Genomic DNA, 17,801 nt, shown 5'->3' with positions numbered 1-17,801 from the left:
TCTTTACATGTTGGTGCACATTTTGGGTGTACATGATTAGAACTGAAGAGAGACAGAGTAATGTTTGAAGATTAGTATTTTTGCCATTGTCTGTCTGGACTCATGCAGTGCAGTCCTGAGTTTCATTTTTAAAGGAGAAGCATGTGTATTTGGCCTAGTGCACGTCTTATGTATTCATGTTCTAACCTTTCAAGCCTATTTAATTGTCTGTTAACCACCATTTTTCTCCCCCGTTCATTAGATCACAGCACTATCTGAAGCTACCCGTCCAGTTCAAGCCCAGCACTGCAGGCAGACACGCTGGCTTGCTGCTCATCCAGTCAGAAACAAGTGGAAATCTTGTTATTCAGCTGACCGGTGAGGCACTGCCTTGAATTCACCATCTACCATCCTACGCCACCTCCTCATGCTGCCTGGTTTTGGGTGGATGCTCTTCTCTCTACTATTCATCATGGGACAGATGAGAGCAACAGAGAAGAAAAGACAAACTGCTAGGGATGAAATGAAAGCAACCCCGGATTGAAATTCTTCCTAGTTGTCATATTTGGAGATGTGGACTGAGACTGTGCAGCCAACACAACCCCACATGCCTCTGGAGAAGGCGCAGGTGTCCTCAGCAGGCCCATGAAAAATGACTGTGCCTGTTTGTGCTTGAAGCCGAATGATTTAAGTCCGACTGGCTCTCAATTAATCTGCACTGCTCTGAAATTTCAGAGAGCTAATGATTTTTGTCACTTGACTCTGGATCTGGTATTTGTTTTGTCCCTGAGTCATGTCACAAGGCAGCAGTGTTGTTGCCGTGGCCCCTGTCACACTGTAGCAGCACCAGTTGAGATACATTGGGGATTACTTGGAGTTGGTCACACAGGAATGCCTTTGTCTGTTGTTTGGTAATATGGCTGCTGGGATTTTGTTTTGGGAAAAGCAACACTGTGGCCTTTTTGCCGTGTTACATAGTAGAACTCTGACAAAGAAGGCTTTTGTCTCCAAACCTGATGTGATGCAGTCATTTCTGTCATTAACTCCTGATTGTAAAAATGACCACAAGAGATTTAAGGATTCTGTTTTTCTGGAGTCACTTAATTTTAAAATTACTATTCGAGGTCTGTCTACATTTCAGAAGGTTTTCCTCATCGTCTGTACTGGTGCAGTTTCTATGGAGATGGCTCCTCATCATGCAGAGCCCACCTGCACAGTGGCCTTTGTCAGCACCATGTGTTGACTTCCCAGCAACCTCCAAGAATTGTTCCAAACAGTCCAGATGTGCTTAATTTAGTCATGATCAGGGCAGCTCACGGCAACATTAGGATGGTTAATGATTGTTATTACATGCTAAAAGAGTTTCCTCTGGTGGGGTTTTTGTTCGGCACTTTGCCAGGCCTGCTTAGTATGGTTACCATGGCAAAACTGTGTTAATCACTGTTCCAGTCGCAGAAAATTAGCTCCCCATTTCCTCTTTTGGCTCTGGGGCAAATGGCCAAAATTGCTTGGGGGCATTGGATCCACTTTCATAATCAGTTTTGGAAGTGGATCGGCACAGGGAAATGTATGTAAACTTCATCAAGGATGTGTTGTTAACCTGTTAGATGGCACACGTGTGACAACACACTGGGAAAAACACTAGTGTTTAGCATTATTTTTCTGATTGTATGGCAAGTTTTCATATGAAGGCAGTATGCCGTCATCGGTAGCTCTCAACCATCCTGACACATTTGGTTTTACAATTTGCACATGCTTTAAATAGTATATTATGTAATATATTGTTGTATGTACACATTTTAAATAAAGTTTTGTGATAAATAAGCTTTCCTTGGAAGTTTTTCCAACCCACATTACTACAGAGGGTTCGCCACTGGAACAGCGTGATTTATGGAAGTAATATGGCTGACGGGTAAATTTGTTATAAACTTGGAAAGAAAATGGTTATTGTGACAGGTTTAGCTTATTAATATAACAGCCTGTTTATTTTTGATTTTTACAAACTAAAACCTCACTTAGTTTCCACTATTTTTATCTCCACAGACAGAGAGCTGTATATCTATACATCTGTATCTATATCCATCTGTTTATTTGTGTTTTTTTTTTTTGATAGATTTTTATCAATTCAATTTTTATTTTGTTATACAAGATGGTCCAATGAGAGTAAATGAGTGTTTCGAAATGGTTTCCCTCTGATGAATTTAACAGAACCACAGCCAGGTTAGGTTACTTTGTACAAAGATGATACGTTGCTGGATTGTTAATTTGTTTGGAAAAGTGATACAACAGTCTCCACACCTAATGTGCATTTGATAAATTGATTTTTAAAAGAAATTCTGAAAATGTTTCTTACTATACTATAATTAAATAATTTATTGGTCTTGTTTTAACTACATTTACAAGCACATATCTTGATATATAAAAGAAAGCTTCAGATATTAACTATGCAATTAAGCATCCCATGTGAGTATGTGACCTAAAGTTTCTATAAATTACACACAAAACTGGTAACAAAAGGTATAATTGGGGCAGAATGCTGGAGAAAACAGTTCTTGTTGGTGTTTCCATGCACACTGGGCAAAACTAAACGTTTAGAAAAAAGACTTCTCAAAGATGGCTTACTAAATTAAAGTCTGGTTTAGCTGGCTGAATGAAAGCATTTGAAACAACGAAGCAGTTAAACATTATACATAAAACTGCAAATTAAAGATGAGGATCAAGACATTAAACGAGTGCTGCATTGAGCTGCTGGCAGTAAAGATGAAGAGAGAATGACCACTGTGTCTAGTGAAACACGTCCACTGTCAAAGCATGAACAGTTGGCTGCCACAGTAGAACACATTCTTGCGCTGTTTGTTCAGTCCTTTTGGAAAAAAAAAAGACTATTGAAAATGTTTAAACCTGTACTGCTTCTGACACAATCTGCACCAAGACCCTGCAGATCTGGCAACCAAATCTTCCATGATTTAGAATTAAGACAAAGTGGGATCACAGCTTCTTCTGAAAACCAGAAATGTGTAAAGAGGCATTTTTATGGATGTTTTTATCCATGTAATTTTATTTTGTTTGTCTAATTTCTCTGTGTTTAGCTGTAGCCCGAAATTCTTGGTGTATTTGTGGTCCTAGATTTTCAGTAGACTTATGAAGCATCCCAAAAAGTGATACAGAAAAAAAACATCACTTAGTCACAGAACTATCTGTTCTGCTGAAGTGTGTTTGAACAAGTGAGAAGATCTTTCTGGAAAGTCCTCTAGCTGAAGATGCAGCTGCCTGTCTGGTCCTGACCTCAGTCACCTCTGAAGCACTGAGTCACACTTTGGGAACTCTGCCTGCAGTTTCTCCTGTGACCTGCAGGTGTCGCCAAAGCCTCACCCTGCGGCCGGCTGTCAGCATGTTCTGTACAGTAGGACAGCTGGGCTTTATTTTGCCTCCCAGCCTGGAAACAACTGTAGTGCAGTTGGACTTGACGTCTAGCAACACAACATCACAGACTTTTAACAAGCAGACACGGCGGCTTAGCACGTTAGCGACTGCATTTACAGGTAGGAAGCCCGCGACGTTTTCTCAGTTATTTCTGTCCACCGGTGTGTTTTTTAAATGCATAATGCTGTTAGTCGTAGGCGGCTGGAGGAATGTTCTGCTCATGCTAGCTGCTGCGGCTACACGCTGGTCAGGCTGTCCGGTGTGGGGGTCTGACTTTGGGCCAGACGCTGGAAGTTGCTGTGCGGAGTTGGAGCCGCTTTCCAAGCTGCGCCAGACAGCAGAGCTAAGCTAACTGAGCTAAGTTAGCAGCAGCAGCAGCAGGCTGTTTAGCCCTGGCACCCGTCCATCCACCGGGGCCACAGCAGCACCAGCCCGCTATGTCTCTGTCCCTGCGGGGTACCGCTTCCTCTCCCACTGACCGTGACCTCCGCCGTGATATTTATCACTCTGAGTTGACACACAGATGAGGTGTGTTTATTCAGTTTGCCCGCTGTGTCGTTAGCTGTCTTGTCCTGTATGAACTGAGGTTAGCTCTGAAGCTAGAGGAGAGAGCTGATACCCTGAGTGGGCACTCAGATTTTAGGCCAGGAGGATACCCAACTTTTTAATGCAAATGATGAGTTGCTGTTACTGAGTAGCCTCATCTGGGATGAGCTGCTGCAGAGCTGTGGGTGGGGTGAGGACCACAGAGGGGCACAGAAACATCCATTACACCCATATCCATCCTCTTACTCTTCCCAATACAAAACTAATACATATTCTGTCAATCCCATGGCCTCAGACACCTACCAGGCTACACATGTCCCCCTCCCACCCTGATGGTCTGATAGATCCAGAGGATAATGAGGGTTAAACCAGCAGTGCACATTGGTGATAAGTTCTACATTGTTCTAAAAGTTAGCTCCCATTCTTATTTAAAGAAATTCAGAACTCAGCATCCAGTACATAAGTGTCCATCTGATGCAGCCTCATGAAGCGTTGGTCCATATGTGATGCTGTGCAGTAGCAGAGCTCTGGTCTTCCTGCCCACTGATCGGGTTTACATTAATTTGATTACTGAGCCCTGTTCTCTGGTGAGCTGCATGGAGGGCAGGCTTTTTTGTTTTTTTTCGCTATGTGAGTCTGGTAGAGAGAAATTCAAGTACATGTTTAGTGTGAGCTTTGTTCCTTGCCTGGCTGGCTGTGCACATAAGCCCCCTCCAAACCTATCATGCCTCTGCTTGTCCTGAAGGTTTAGGACCTCTCGAAGAGGAAGAGTCCTCCAAGCTTTGAAGTATTGTTATTTCATGCTGTTTATCATTGTTTTTCACCTGTCTGTGACCCCACCCTCCCGAATGTACACACACACACATTGTGTCTCTCCAAAGTTCCATTGTTCTTGCCTTTCTGTCCCATTCACACACTCTTTCGCCCATGTACGTACTCCACACTCTCCTGACACACACCCAGCCTGGTGTGTTGTGGAGTTTAGATGCTGTGTCAGAGTCCTTGGCTGTGGCAGCAGAGTGCAGTAGCGTAGGAAGCTGGAGTGGGTGCTATTGTATCTTTATCCTCTGCTGCAGCACTGATGAGGTGAGCTGTTGAGGTAAAGCTTGTTAAGTCGGGTTCAGTAAAAGGACGCCTGTGGATAATGATGAACGCATGGAGACTGGTAAATATTGCCAGCATGTCAGGGTGTCGTGGTTAAGAATTTCATGAATTAAGGTATTAAAACTGTGATAGGCAAATCCTGTGGGGCAAGTTTAGCTGTCCAGAAAAAAACATGAATCAGCCACAGCATCAAAACTACCTGCATAATGTTGTGTTGGATGCAGGACGTGGGACCTCTGAGGGTGTCTTGTTCTTCTGCTGTCTGGCACCAGGGCATTGGCCGTGGATCCTTTGGGTCCTGTGACATGCAGGGTGGGGTTTGTCCTGATGACTGTCATTAATTTTACTGCTCAGTGGTTTTAATGTTGTGGCTGGTTGGTGTACACTACTATTCAAAAGTTTGGGGTCACTTAGAGATGTCCTTATTTTTGAAAGAAAAGCATTTTTTTTCCAATGAAGATAACATTAAATGAATGATAAATCCAGCGTAGACATTGTTAATGTGGTAAATGACTATTGTAGCTGGAAACGGCTGATTTTTAATGGAATATCTCCATAGGGGTACAGAGGAACATTTCCAGCAACCATCACTCCTGTGTTCTAATGCTACATTGTGTTAGCTAATGGTGTTGAAAGGCTCATTGATGATTAGAAAACCCCTGTGCAGTTATGTTAGCACATGGATAAAAGTGTGAGTTTTCATGGAAAACATGAAATTGTCTGGGTGACCCCAAACTGTTGAACAGTAGTGTATGTCTCATCAGCTATCTCAGCGGTGTTTTTAGGGATGAATGGCTGGACCTCTGCTTAGGTTAGAGGTGGCTGAAGCATGGTGAGAATTGTGTCTGGTCCTTGGACTCCTTCTGTTGTCATGATCGATGTTATTCACTTCACATGCCAGAAGTTTTAATGTAGTGGAGGATCAGTGTATTTGGCTCCCTGGCATAAGATGAAGGTTCATTCCATAAAATAACGTATGCATGCTTTTCCACAAGTCTACTAAAGATAGGAATGTAAAGACAGGTCTTTAAACGATAACAGTGATGAGCTTATACTGACCCTTTTCTATCCATTATTTCTGGCATTTGGACAACCAGTACAGTAGTCTCCATGGCTGTCTTTATTCTTGTACAGCATGTAAAGGTATTTAAAGCTCTCTCAGCTTCATAATCTGTTACAATAAGCTCAGATCCATAATTTATTATCATGGAACTGAGAATGATTTCTACCTAATTCACTGTGCTGAAGTCAAATGCATTCACATCCTGTAAACTTGCACCTCCAGACTCCTTTCAGGAGGATATTTCTTTGACTGAATGGGTGAAGTAATTTCACCTGGCATACTGTTAACAAGTTGTTGACAAGTTTTTATCTGCTGCTGACATTTGTGGTAATTACATTGTGCTGACATTCAGTTACATTTCCTTTAGAGTCTATGAACAGTTTTAGATTTATAGTTAAGGCTTTCTCAATAATATGAAGACTTTATAACCAATGAAACAGCAATCAGAGTTAGATGTTTCAACATTGTGATAATTTGATAATAAGTATAGCACATTTACGTCAAGCCTTGCACACTGTAAAGAAGAACACAGGCAAAAACCCAAATACAGAAATCTCTCGTGAAATAACCACAGACGTTTAACCTTAAGTAGACCATGTTGTTTTCATGTTGAACCTAATCACTCATACTTTCAAACTAGTGGAGAACATATTTTTTAGAGGCCTTTAAGGCTTATAGGCACTCAACAACACAAACCAGATTTCATGTTCTATTCTGTCACTTATACAATTTATTTTAGAGTCCAAATAAAATTTGCCATGGACATTGTAGGTCCCCATTTTTTGTTACACTTTAATGCTGCCCTTTGCATGTTTTTCCCGTGATTAACATGTGACGGCTATAATGTGCTGTAGTAAGTAGCGAAAATAAGACAGAAAAGGATTTTGAGACGACAGTGTCGCTGACACTGATGAACACAAGTTTTAAAATCTAAATGCACGACAAATGAAGTAACTACTAACATATTTGTTAGACATTAAGGATACCCATAATGCATTTGGTGAGAGAAAGTGAAACTCCAACAAGAAGAATCCAGAGGGCAGCTTTAACATTTACTGAGAGGTCGGGTTGTGGTTGTTGAATTGTGATAAATTTTCACAGATGTTGTATCACATCTGTGTCTAGCTGGGCAGTGCGAAATGTTTGGCATTTTTAGGATGACATTCATGAAATATTTTGAAATCACATAAGCTAAAGTACTTAAAAAATTACTAATTTCACTACAGTTCAATTCAATTTTATTCCTATAGTGTGAATTCACAACATATGTCATCTCACAGCACTGAACATGGTAAGATACAGACCTTATGGGTTTTTAATAGAGAACCTAACAATCCAAAGCTGCCTTTTGATTCCACATGAGCAAGCAGTCAGTGATGGTGGGAAGGAACAAAAAACCCCCCAACAAAACCCTAAAATAGGGAGGGTAAAAGAAAGTCTCCAACAGAACCAGGCTCAGGGAAGGCAGCCATCTGCCTCGACTGGTTGGGGTGAGAGTGGGGATGAAGGGGGTGGAGATAGCAGGATACAACTAAGCTAAGTTTAAAAAAAAAATAAAATCTTTATTAATCATAATGTATTCAATTCCCCAGAGATCTGCAGCCAGTGCTAAGGTCTTGTTTATTTGCAGCAATTCCTCATTCTGTATCTTCCAGGTGTATCACTCAATAAGCAGATGAAGTTTGCTGGGTTATCATTAAACTGCCCATGTCATCTTCTATGAAATGTACAGACATATACTACTGTTCAAAAGAAATGTCCTTATTTTTGAAAGAAAAACTTTTTTTTTTCAATGAAGATAACATTAAATGAATGATAAATCCAGTGTAGACATTGTTAATGTGGTAAATGACTATTGTAGCTGGAAACGGCTGATTTTTAATGGAATATCTCCATAGGGGTACAGAGGAACATTTCCAGCAACCATCACTCCTGTGTTCTAATGCTACATTGTGTTAGCTAATGGTGTTGAAAGGCTCATTGATGATTAGAAAACCCTTGTGCTGTTATGTTGGCACATGAATGAGTTTTCATGGAAAACATGAAATTGTCTGGGTGACCCCAAACTTTTGAATGGTAGTGTATACGTACACATAAAATCATACAGATTATCAAGATAATGCTAATAATAATAATAGGTTAAAAAAAGCATAAGTGTGATAAAGGTTCCACCAGGAGGTCTGATACAGCTGTTGCAGATTGTGTTGTGCTATGATGCTGCAAAACATAACTTTGTCAGGGCATCAGATGTGGTGGGACATGCAGATATTCTCATCTGTAGCTGATTTTTACCATGGATGCATATTCCTCTGCTGTAGTTTTGGCATAAAATGTTCCTTTACATCTACACACTAGATGATGTCTCACATACAAATATTTTTTTTTGCCAGGACACAGAACATTACTACATGTTTTTGTTCATATCTGATATATTTCACTCCCAGCTGTGGATTTTTCTGTTTATTCTGTCCAAAGGGGTTGATGTTTTTGAAGCATAGATGTCCAGACCTTCCAGTAACGTGAGCAAATCTGAGGTGTTTTATTTCAAGTTAGTGTTAATATCATACAACCTAAACAGCATTAAAACAAAATGACTTGAATATTACCTGCAAGATACATGTGAAATTATTATCTAGTAAAGAGTCTAGTCCTTATGATATGCTTGTGTAAAAGGCAGATATAATGGGCAATTAAGGCACTGCAGTGTCTTGTTTAATTCAACCTTTATTTAAACCAAAAATCACACAGAGGGCGAAGTTTCCCTTTTTTAAGGTCATCTCTAAGCACAGGCTAAACTGCGAAGGTAGAGTCTATTAATATATAAGTGAATAAGACCCATAAAGTCATGAAATAATAAGTGAGTGGCAAAGTTGAGGGGAAAGTCAGCGGGCAGACAGTGTGTATTATTAGCTCCAGTTATGTCTTCTCGTCTACCAGGTTGAGATGTGCGAAGCAGACACACACTGTACGACCGCCTCAGAGCCACACTTCTGTGTCCATCTGTCTGTTTGTATTTCTGTCTGTCTCTTTGTTCTTACTAGACTGTGTGTGTGTGTGTGTGTGTGTGTGTGTGTGTGTGTGTGTGTGTGTGCGTGCGTGCGTGCGTGTGTGTGTGTATAACTGTAACTGACCGTCAATCCATTTGTGTGTACTGCGAGCGTGTGTGTTTCGCCCTTTGCCAATTAGCGGCTTCTCACCTCCCGAGGCGAGAGGCTGAGTGTGTGTTAGACAGAGGAGGGAGACTTGATGGGGCTTGTCTGCCGCTGACGGCTCAGCCTTAACCTGAACTCTCATAGTCTTTCTCACACACACACACTTCAGTCTGAGCATTGAACTCACACACACACACACACACACACACACGCACACACACACACACATACACACACGCACACACACACACACGTACAGGACATGAACCCCAGCCAGTTGTTGATAATGCAGCCTTCTCTGTCTCCGAGTCCATGTGACACGCCAAAATGTGACAGTATTGTGTTGGTGGAGCGAAGGCGCGAGACGGCAACAACGAGTGCCAGCCTGCACCAGAGTGTGTGTGTATATGTGTGTGTGTGTGTGTGTGTGTGTGTGTGTGTGTGTGTGTGTGTGTGTGTGTCTTTGTCTGGATTGTGCTCATTGGAGTGTGTGTCATTGTATGTACAAATACGCTGTCTGTTACTGTGTGCCTGCAGAAAGCGGTGTGTATGTGACTTTATAGAGTGAAAATAATGTAAAAGCATGGTATATTTAAAGTTGTATGTTTATAAGTAAAACAGACTGAAGACCCGCAGCGGCTGCCTGGAGAAACACCTTACACACTAAATCAGTTTGTTCAACTTTCTTCTCTTTGCAACCGTTTTCTTTTTTTTTTTAAACATAATCGTCGTAAATAGATTTTTCATGCTGCTGTATAATTAATCCATAAAAGTTAATTATATTTATGCTACAAGCTCAGTCTAATCTTCTCTACAACAACTTGAAAAGGTTTTTGAGAAACAGCTTGATGCCACAGTTTCTTTAAAGTAATTTGGCAACCCTTAAAAACAAATCTATGTTTGAGATGTAGCATATCCTTTGAAAAATAGTGCATTTCACATTCTCGCCAAAGAAAGGAAAGTGTTTTTAATATCTCTATTCCAGTTTCTGTGTTTTCAAGATTTCGTCTTGGCCAGAACCAATCTGAGTTCTGACTGAATACATCCCAAAATGTTGTGCTAGTCAAATGAAAGATCAAAGTGCTGCGTGAAACCCTCTGAGAAAAGCTGCGGTTTTATTTTTAACCCCAGTTGGCATACCATGATAAGTTGATCAAAGAAGTTATTTGCTAAAACATGATATATTCTTCCGCCCTAACCCTGCAGAAATCACAGCGTTGAGGTGAGTATCCTGTGTGATAGTTAATCTCAGCCATTCCCTCAAGACAGAGCAGCCTTTCAGAGATACAGGATTTTTGTTCAGGTTTTCAAAGCTGCAGCCTATTTGACGCCATGATTTTGTTTATCTTTGTTGGAGATTTCATGGGTTGTGGAAACAGTTTACTAGATTTAAGCATAGTTTTTTTTCTGAGCAGAAATATTACATGGTGGAGCCATCATCAGTGCACCAAAGTCAATGCTGGGTGCTGATAGTAGTGCTGATATGGTACCAGAGGTTTTGTGTTGACACTGAAACTAGCTCTGGAACTGGACAGTTTAATCAGGAGCTCAATCTGCAAATATTTTCATAACTGAATGATCTTTTTAGTCAGATTTTTGTCAGATATTTCTGTTTTGCTTCTGGCTTCTCAGATATGAGACTTTGATGCTCTTCTTTCTCGCATATGATAGTAAGCTGAATATTTAATCCTCCAAGGAATGCGGCGGAGTTATGTGACGATCGGCGTATGTCTGTCTGTCTGTTAGTAACATTACTTAAAAACGGAATCACGGATTTGGATGAAATTTTCAGGGAAGGTCAGAAATGACACAAGGACCAAGTGATTAGATTTTGGCAGTGATGTGGCTTATAGTCTGGATCCACGGAGTTGTTAAAGATTTCTGGATCACTGCAAGATAGCGGCACGGCATCACTGTAACTATGACAACAAATGAACACTACGTCAGCTGCCTGCTGACGATCACATGATTGCAATCCTACTACAAATCCACTGCTGCGGACTTATGTCAGAATCACATAAGGAACAATTGATTAAATTGTGGGGGTGATTCGGTATCCATACGTAACGTACACGTGCATAACACACGCCTGTGCTCAGTGCAAAGTCATTGTGTTTGTGGGTACATCTATATTAAATGGACACATTCTATGTTGCCGGGATTTCTGATCATCAGCAACTAATAAACAAATGCTGCATTTGTACAAAAAAAAATGCTGCATTTCTGACAATGCCATATGGGGGAATGAGCAGCCTTGGCGGAGTACTGCGCTCTCTGAGTGCTTTTGTTGGAATGGATATTTGTCAGACAGAACAAGACATTTGAGGACATCACCTTATTTTATGATAGAATGGTGGTTTTTCCATTTTTGCAGTTTTTTTTATAAAATTAAAATACAGTTTTTAAACATAAAATGCCACCAAACACAAGCAGCCGTAACCAGACCTGAAGTCAGCAGGCTAAGATCTCGTCATATCCGAGCCATTTACAATTTTGATGACACTTCCCATGCTGATGGCTGATTCTTTATATTTTTGAATCCGCCTTAAAAGTAGTGAGCAATGCTCGGCCCAACTAACTTCAGTAGAACATTTGTGTGGGATTATCATTTCAAGCAGGAGATAAACTTCACACTGTTTCATATCATGTACATATGCCAGAACATCTCTGACTTGACAGTGCATGGACATGGGATGTTGGGGGGGTCCTGTGGTGTTTGGCCTCCATGTAATGGGCCCAGCTCAGTGCATGCTATGGATACTTCACCAGACTGGGATCTGAGGAGTTTGAATGCTGAGTCAGTACCTTGGGCTATTAAGAAGTTTTCATGGTGTGGCAAGACGCATTGTTATCAGTGGAGTGCTGTTGCCATAGGAGATGATGTGCTTGGTCTGCTCAGTGCTTTCATAGGTGGTAAAATTACATCTACATTAATGCCAGGATCTAAGGCTTCCCAGCAGGACATAACACGGAGATGGTATTCACAGGTACTGTATAAATGTCAAGGTAAATAAATTAATGAAAAAGAAGGTGCATTCTTATACTGATTTGAGTTTTTTTTTTTTTTGGTGTCTTATGAAACATTTCTTATGACCTGAGTATTTCTGAATTTGTGGCTATGGCCTAGTACTTTCTGCAGGCGCTCAGTAACTATTGGTCTCTCTGTCACATTTGATATCTCTCTTCCTTGCAGGTGGTATTTTAATGAAATAATTAATAATAATTGGATTTGGACAAAACCTGGCAAATGATACATCTATTCTTATTCTGGCACTCTTCAGATCGCTCAGGCAGGTTCTACAGTTACAATTTGAGGAGGTGGTACATTTGGTTATTTTTGGTTCCTGAGGAGGACTGCATCATGCATGGTGGAAGGCACGTTGGCTGTTGCTTTGCCATCATTATGATGGTTATCATGAGTAAACACACTTCTTTCTCCACCAGGATTCATTCCCCTCTCCTCATTTATTTTGCCTTTTCCTTCTTTGGGAGCCCACGAGCCAGAGATCTCAGCCCCTCAAGCTTTGACTCCCCAGCATTTGGCTAATGGCTCTGCAGTTCCCACGCAGATTAGCAGTAGCCCAGATAGTGCAGTATTAAGTCATTGATTAAGTAGTTAAGAAGTCCTAGAAACAACCCAAAAGTGCTGGAGACAGCAATTTGATATTGTTTTACTCTTTAAGCCTGTTTCACAGAAGGCATTTAAACAGTTTTGTCAAACAGTGCATTCACTTACTGCTAGAGTGCTTTTAATACAGTTCGTCCTTGTTTGCATAGCTTCATTTAACCACAAAGTCTAAGTAGGAATTTAATAATTCAGTGAAGTCCCTGCATGAGAGAAAGGACTGGAGAATGACACACACACACACACACACACACACACACACACACACACACACACACACACATACACACACACTGATTTCACATTGATGCGGTTACCCTGAAAACCTCCAATTCTGAGGTTTTTCCATTTTACTCAAATTAAAGATTTACATGCTCTTTTATGCAAAGCATTTCACAGCACTGCAGACTATGAATCTCATTGAAAACATTAAAAAGATAGTTTCAACAATAACTGCTCAGTCAGTGGGAAAAATAAACCAGCATTGTCCTCAATTCATGAATAGTTTGAGATGTATTCATCTGACAGCTGGAGATGTTTCCCAGTAGCTTCATGATGAGATACAGCAGGGTGTGTATTTTACTGTGTTTGTGTGTATGTGTGTGCGTGCGTGAGTGTGCATGTGTGTGTGTGTGTGTGTGTGTGTGTGTGTGTGTGTGTGTGTGTGGTGGACGTACCCTTCCTGAGGAATGCTGTGCTGAGTGCTGCTCTGCTCTCGTGTGGTAATTCAATAGACCGGCTACATGAGCCACATACTGCACACACTCCTGGTTATGTCTGCATGTGTGTGCACATACCACACACTTATCCATTCATCTGTGTGCGCTTATCTGAGAGTGTGCACAACTGGGTATTATACAGCTGCAGATTGTGTTCATCTCCTCAGCCGTACTTCCACTTGGACATCTGCTGTGTGTGTGTGTGTGTGTAAGTGGTGTGTATATGTACTTAAAATAGCTGTGGTTTCAGCGCTCTTGTTCTCGTGGTGCTAGTCTGAGACGTCTGCAGCCTGCCTTTGTTTAAGCGCCGTGTTGTTGAGCAGACCTTTTGCTAAAGGCTGAGATGTTAGCAGGCTGTGGTCTCTGCATTATTGATGCAGTCTGTGACGGGGCGGCACAGGCCATAGGCTACAACTTAAAAAATCACAAGGTGGAGTGAACTCCAGCTGAACTCACAGGGAATTTAGCAGGAGACCGCAGAGACTGGGGGCCTTTCTGGCTTCAGTCTAAAACTGAGGTCTCTTAAATCGGGAGCTGAGAGACGACCTGATTCCGGTGACATGACGAGTTTACCAGTGCATTTTAATGAGCCCGGGTCCCAGGGCGAGACTCAGATGATTAAATTTGGCTCATGGGCCGGAAAAGTTTAAGACAGTCTGCTTTAGATATGGGCTGAGCTGCACTGAGGATACAAGGACTACATGAAAAAACTACTCAAGGCCGTAAAAGGAAATTATACATCCTACCTTGTTTCACTTAGCAGTTACACAAAGTAAGAACATTTGAGTATTTAATTATTGCAATTACTGTAATTATTTTTGAAGTGCAGTAGCCCCGACAAGAGACATATTTATAATATTATGGCCAAAACTGAATCTGCAGATGCTGATGTTTTGACTTTTTGGTGTTAGTGTCAATCAAAATTGTAAAACATAAAATTTTTCCATAGGATTTTAATTGTGCACTTATCTCAAACGCTGCACATTCAGTTTGGATTTTGTGTCGACGTTTGAAAGAGGAGTGTTTTGAGAAGTTCTACTTGCTTTCTTGCTGGAAGTTAGATGTGACTGCTGTAGCTAGAGCCACCTGGATCACTTAGCTTATCAGAAAAACTGGTGAAGGGGATCCAGGGAAGCACCTACCCTGACCCTGTCCAAGAAAAATTCGGCCACCAGCACCACTACTACTCACTAATTAGCTCAGAAACCTGTTGGTTTAATCTGTACAAAACATTAGGTTGAAGGCAGACATTTTGTGGTTTTGTGTGGATTATGTGCCAGTATGGCCCCGGAACAGTTCTTTAATGAGCCACCCAAAACATTATGCTACTGCATTATCCATTAAATAACAGAAAGCATTCACAGGCTGAGATGTAGTGTTCATCATGACTAGACTCAAGCGGGGATCTGCAATTTTTTTGCAATTATTAATCAAAAATTCCATACTAACCTTTCAGCAATTTGCAGTTCAGGTGGTCTTAGAGGAAACTACATTTTCTGAGCCTCTTTCTGGTTGTGTTTTCAGAGTTTAGAAAATGTAGCCCATGGCAGGATATTTTAGCCAATCACAGGGCTTTACACCGATCACATTCCAAGTCACGCCACAAATGAGTATAAACTTTTAGCTTGGCTGCTGTGCTTGTGTGGTGCGAGGGGCTTAGAACAGAGGGAAAAGCTGCAGTAGGAGGGCAGTACATGTTCAAATTGTACGTTTTCTCTTTTCCAGATTTCTTCCGACTGCAGCTTTAACATGCAGCATCAGTGTCCCTTTAAAGTAGCACATTGAGACTGATCATGTTGTCTCTTTATAACGAAGCGGTACCATATAGGAAGCTTTGGTTCTCACTTTAATCTGTATTTGCACTTCTCTTGTTATAATGAACATTATCAGGTCATTTTCTGCATCCATCATACCTGAACTGGTGTTATTTACATGGTTATAGTTTCATTTTATGGAGTGACGATTGGAAGATTAGATCTTAATACCAACTACTGAAAAGGAGACTAAGCTGTACAGTGTTATTGTCCCGAGCTGAAATATTCACATTCAGATTTCCTTGGTGATAGAGAGCAATGGTCAGGGTGAGGAGAAAATATGCACAGGAAATGTCTTTGTTAAATCAGATGCATGTATAAGATAAGATATAAACGCATTTTTCAGATGTATTTTTGTTTCATTAGATGGCAATAAAGATCCCTGACTGGACTTGGCCTGCAGACATTGTGACTGCATGGTCAGTGTCTCATACCACCTAACTGAGCTCTCTGCCAGAAGCTAAGAAGGCAAAAGAGCAACATTTTCCAGTGTGGTGTCATATAACTACATTATGTGTCTAGAGATGGTGATATATTCTTTGCCTGTCCATCTTCTTATCTCACGACCTACCTGGTATTTTAAACACATACTGTGAACTTGACTGTGACATCATGAGGAGGAGAGACACAGCAGGTGTCCTTTCGGTTCTTCTTAAGGCTACATATTGGCGTGATTGACAGAACAAGCAGACACAAACACGAATCAACATCTTCCAGTGTAACTTTAGTTACCTTCTAGCTGCTTCTAGCTAATCAGCTGTGGCTAATCGCACACATCCCTATCGTTAAGCAGCTCTCTGTAGCCCTGGAAGTTCATCCACTGATGGTGAGTGCAGCTACGGGTGCAGTTGATAATTCCTGAACAAGTCGTGCTTGGACGTGTTTGTCCAGGGCATGCACAACAAACTGACTAAAAAGCATACATTAGTTTGCACTGCAGCGGGGCTCTAGCACTTTGATCATATGCTTAAAACTGTTGTTTTCTAGGCTGACTATGGTTGCATATGATAAACATCCTTAAAGCATTAGTTATTGCTTTGGTATGGAAGTCAAAGTCATTACTGATCGTCAGGCAGTACTGTATTTTCTAATATATTCCTTCAAATCCAGTTCTGTCTCCAGCTGTGCTGCAAGTTCACTGCACAACTCTGGCTGCAAAGTAAGTCAGCTGGCAGGACTTTTGTGTTCACTTTGTGCAGCTGACTTTCCTTTGTACCCTTATATCATTTATGTATTTGTCCATTAGAAATTTATGCATGCAAGTTATGAAAGCTGTTTAATGGAAGTTCCTAGTCCCCGCATACAAGTCTTGGAAATGTGAAAGTTTCTTGGTACACATATTTTTCAGGTCAGAATTCATCATACAAATGGGATCTCTGATAAGACATGTTTATGTAATGTAATACATTTATGTATATTTAGGTAATTCTAGTTGGCATCAAGAAGTTCTTCTGCCAAGAAACTTGCAGACCCTCTCAAACCGGTACTGCTGATGCCACAGAAATGCAAATTAGTAGATGACATCATCTTGCCCTTAGGACAGGAGCAAGAATTTTGACTCAGGAACAAAAATCTGCCAGTTGGCATTCTGTAGTGAATCGCGCACCCCTGTTTTAATGAAGGATGCAATGTTACAACAATCCTCTTCGTTTACCTTGTAAGACTGGACCTTCGTCAGTGTTATGCGGTTACATGTAGTCACACAGAGAAGAGGGGAGTTTATATTTTGTGGTAACATGTCATAAGAAACTGTTTGGTTAGATGCCAACAGACGTGTCCTTGAGTCTGCTGCTGCAAGGCTTTTTCACTGCAAATCATCTGAATTTGTCTTCTGCCACTCACTGTCCAGTAAATGATTGCTGTCTCTGGTTGTCTTGTCGTTGGTGTCTCGCTGGAAGGAGCTACCTCGACCTACTATACTGTGTCAGCCACTTTGCAGCAGATAATTACCCTCTTTTCATACCTAGTTCTACTATAAGCCATCACATTTGACAGAACAAGTCATGAAAGTGTGGGAATTTGCAAGTCCACTAAATACTGAAGTATAAAATTGGTTTCGCACAATTGCCATGGTAAATTATGTTCACCTCTGTGTGTGTCTGTGTTATCAAACTAAGAATCAAAATTACTTCCTTATGGGGAAGTTTCTTTGTAGCAGCTGCCCAAATATGTGCAAGTTGTAAAATTATGCAATAAATTTAGTAAAATACAAGAAAGCACTGGATGCATAATCTGGAATCTTGCAGTAACAGACTGGATGACATCGTGCAGTTGCAGAGTATGTGGAGGTGGACATGTAAACAACAACAAAGATCACGTGTGACAATGTGTGTGTTGTGTGGACATAGGTTCACAACTAGCCGATCAAAATGTGAG

General features: G+C 41.0%; 2 protein-coding genes across 6 annotated transcripts in view; both read left to right on the top strand.

Annotated features, from left to right (window-relative positions):
* The window catches only part of cep192 (centrosomal protein 192), a 33,166-nt gene extending 31,363 nt beyond the window's left edge, over positions 1–1,803 (top strand). For all 4 annotated transcript variants that reach the window (XM_035946126.2, XM_035946124.2, XM_035946125.2 and 1 more), the window contains one exon: positions 242–1,803. In XM_035946126.2, the coding sequence (XP_035802019.2) occupies positions 242–374 (133 nt within the window). In that variant the 3' untranslated portion in view covers positions 375–1,803. The remainder of the gene's footprint in view (positions 1–241) is intronic.
* A 1,565-nt stretch (positions 1,804–3,368) lies between these two features.
* Positions 3,369–17,801, top strand: part of ldlrad4b (low density lipoprotein receptor class A domain containing 4b) — a 287,600-nt gene continuing 273,167 nt past the window's right edge. Inside the window, exon 1 of one of the 2 annotated variants that reach the window (XM_055013936.1) lies at positions 3,369–3,521. The gene's annotated coding sequence lies outside the window, so the exon portion shown is untranslated. The remainder of the gene's footprint in view (positions 3,522–17,801) is intronic. The other variant, XM_055013935.1, reaches the window with a different exon arrangement.

This window comes from Amphiprion ocellaris, chromosome 9, assembly GCF_022539595.1.
Source record: "Amphiprion ocellaris isolate individual 3 ecotype Okinawa chromosome 9, ASM2253959v1, whole genome shotgun sequence".
Taxonomy (NCBI): Eukaryota; Metazoa; Chordata; class Actinopteri; family Pomacentridae; genus Amphiprion; species Amphiprion ocellaris.
Note: the sequence above shows the minus strand (reverse complement) of the source record. Positions and strands in the feature narration are given on the sequence as shown.